The sequence below is a fragment of the Austrofundulus limnaeus genome, unplaced genomic scaffold, assembly GCF_001266775.1.
Source record: "Austrofundulus limnaeus strain Quisiro unplaced genomic scaffold, Austrofundulus_limnaeus-1.0 Scaffold918, whole genome shotgun sequence".
Lineage (NCBI taxonomy): Eukaryota > Metazoa > Chordata > Actinopteri > Cyprinodontiformes > Rivulidae > Austrofundulus > Austrofundulus limnaeus.
The window spans coordinates 128,079-129,475 of NW_013953320.1; the positions used below are offsets into that span (position 1 = coordinate 128,079).

At 48.5% G+C, this 1,397-nt stretch overlaps 1 protein-coding gene across 2 annotated transcripts in view; it reads right to left on the bottom strand.

The window, feature by feature from the left end:
* The window catches only part of rorc (RAR-related orphan receptor C), a gene marked incomplete in the record, with an annotated part of 47,820 nt that extends 47,092 nt beyond the window's left edge, over window positions 1-728 (bottom strand). The window contains 2 exon segments of one of the 2 annotated variants that reach the window (XM_014029529.1): window positions 357-436; window positions 544-728. In XM_014029529.1, the coding sequence (XP_013884983.1) occupies window positions 357-408 (52 nt within the window). 2 annotated transcript variants of the gene reach the window in all.
* Between the last annotated feature and the right edge of the window lie 669 nt (window positions 729-1,397).

A 1,397-nucleotide genomic window follows, 5' to 3' on the forward strand; every position in this document is an offset into this window, starting at 1 on the left:
TGATGTTTCAGGACCCCACCCTGATGTTTCAGGACCCCACCCTGATGTTTCATGACCCCCCTCTGAAACATTACAGATCGTTGATAAAAAGGTTCAGATTAAATTTATTTAGATTATTTTGAGTCTATCAGAGATAAAGACGAGTCGGAGTTCAAATAATATAATTTCAATAAACAAAGACCAGTTTTATGTTAAAGAGTTCCCCTGTGATGTCACTTCCTGTTTCACTTTGAAGTTTAAAAGAAAATATAGCAGTTTTGTGTTGAAATGTTTCTGCAGGTTTGTTAAGTGTTTTCTGTGACTTTGTGTATCTGATGGACAGCAGCTCACAGACTAACAGCTCTTCTGCTTTGTACCTTTCTTCCTGGGGGGGTCAGCTGTGAACAGGTGGGGCTCCTCATGTTCCATCCCGCTCCTGTCAAAAACACGCACACACCTCTCTCATGCACGCGCACACAGTCACAAACAAACGTGCACGTGAGCCACACTGTGTAACACTGCACCCGCCTCGGGTCAGTTGTAGAAAGTAAAGGGTCGGTCTACCTGTTGGTGGTCCTAACGCCCAGGTCTGCGCAGGCGTTTAAACACGTGCACGGCCATCTTCCTCCTCCTCCTCGGGCCTCACAGCTCCCACATCTCCTCCATGTCCTCCAGAGATACCCCTCCTCCTGTCCTGTGTGTGTCTGTGTGTGTCTGTGTGCAGCTGGACCGGGCCGTGTGGCTGTGACACCCCCTCCTCTTCATCCTCCTCCTCCTCTTCATCCTCCTCCTCCTCCTCCTCCTCCTCCCTGACGGTCCCGGGCTCGGACACGGTTATGTCACCACGGTTGTTACGTAACAGCGGCGGATCGTGTTTGCTTTGAAGTGCAGGTTAGGAAATATAATCCCGTGTTTTCCTGCTGCTAATGGACAAAATACAGCGTGGTCACACAGGATTCTGCCGGCCTGCGGCCTTCAACGTGACCGTTGTTTATTTGTTTGTTTATTTATTTATTTTCTCTGACGGAAACCACCTGCAGGGCTCCATCACTGCAGTTATCACTTTACTGATGGTTTCACAGACTGACACAAAGAAAACAATGAATAATCAATATGGGTGTGTCCAAAACGGCAGGACGGGTCCTCCGAAGGACCCAGCCTTCCCCGTGGAGCTAGGCCGGGTCCTTGGTAGACCGGGAAGACCGGAAGAAAGTCGCTGTGAATTTGGACGGTCTAGCCTTCCGCTTTCATTCCCGCTCTTACCCGGCGTAAGTGTGGTCACCTAGCAACCATGTTCACGCTTCAGGAACTAACAATGGAGGTCGAAGCTAGTTTTTTAGTTTTATCAGCGATACCACGATCACAGACGTGTTTTATTTTTCAGACTGACAAATAATCATGTCCAGGTAAAGTAATTC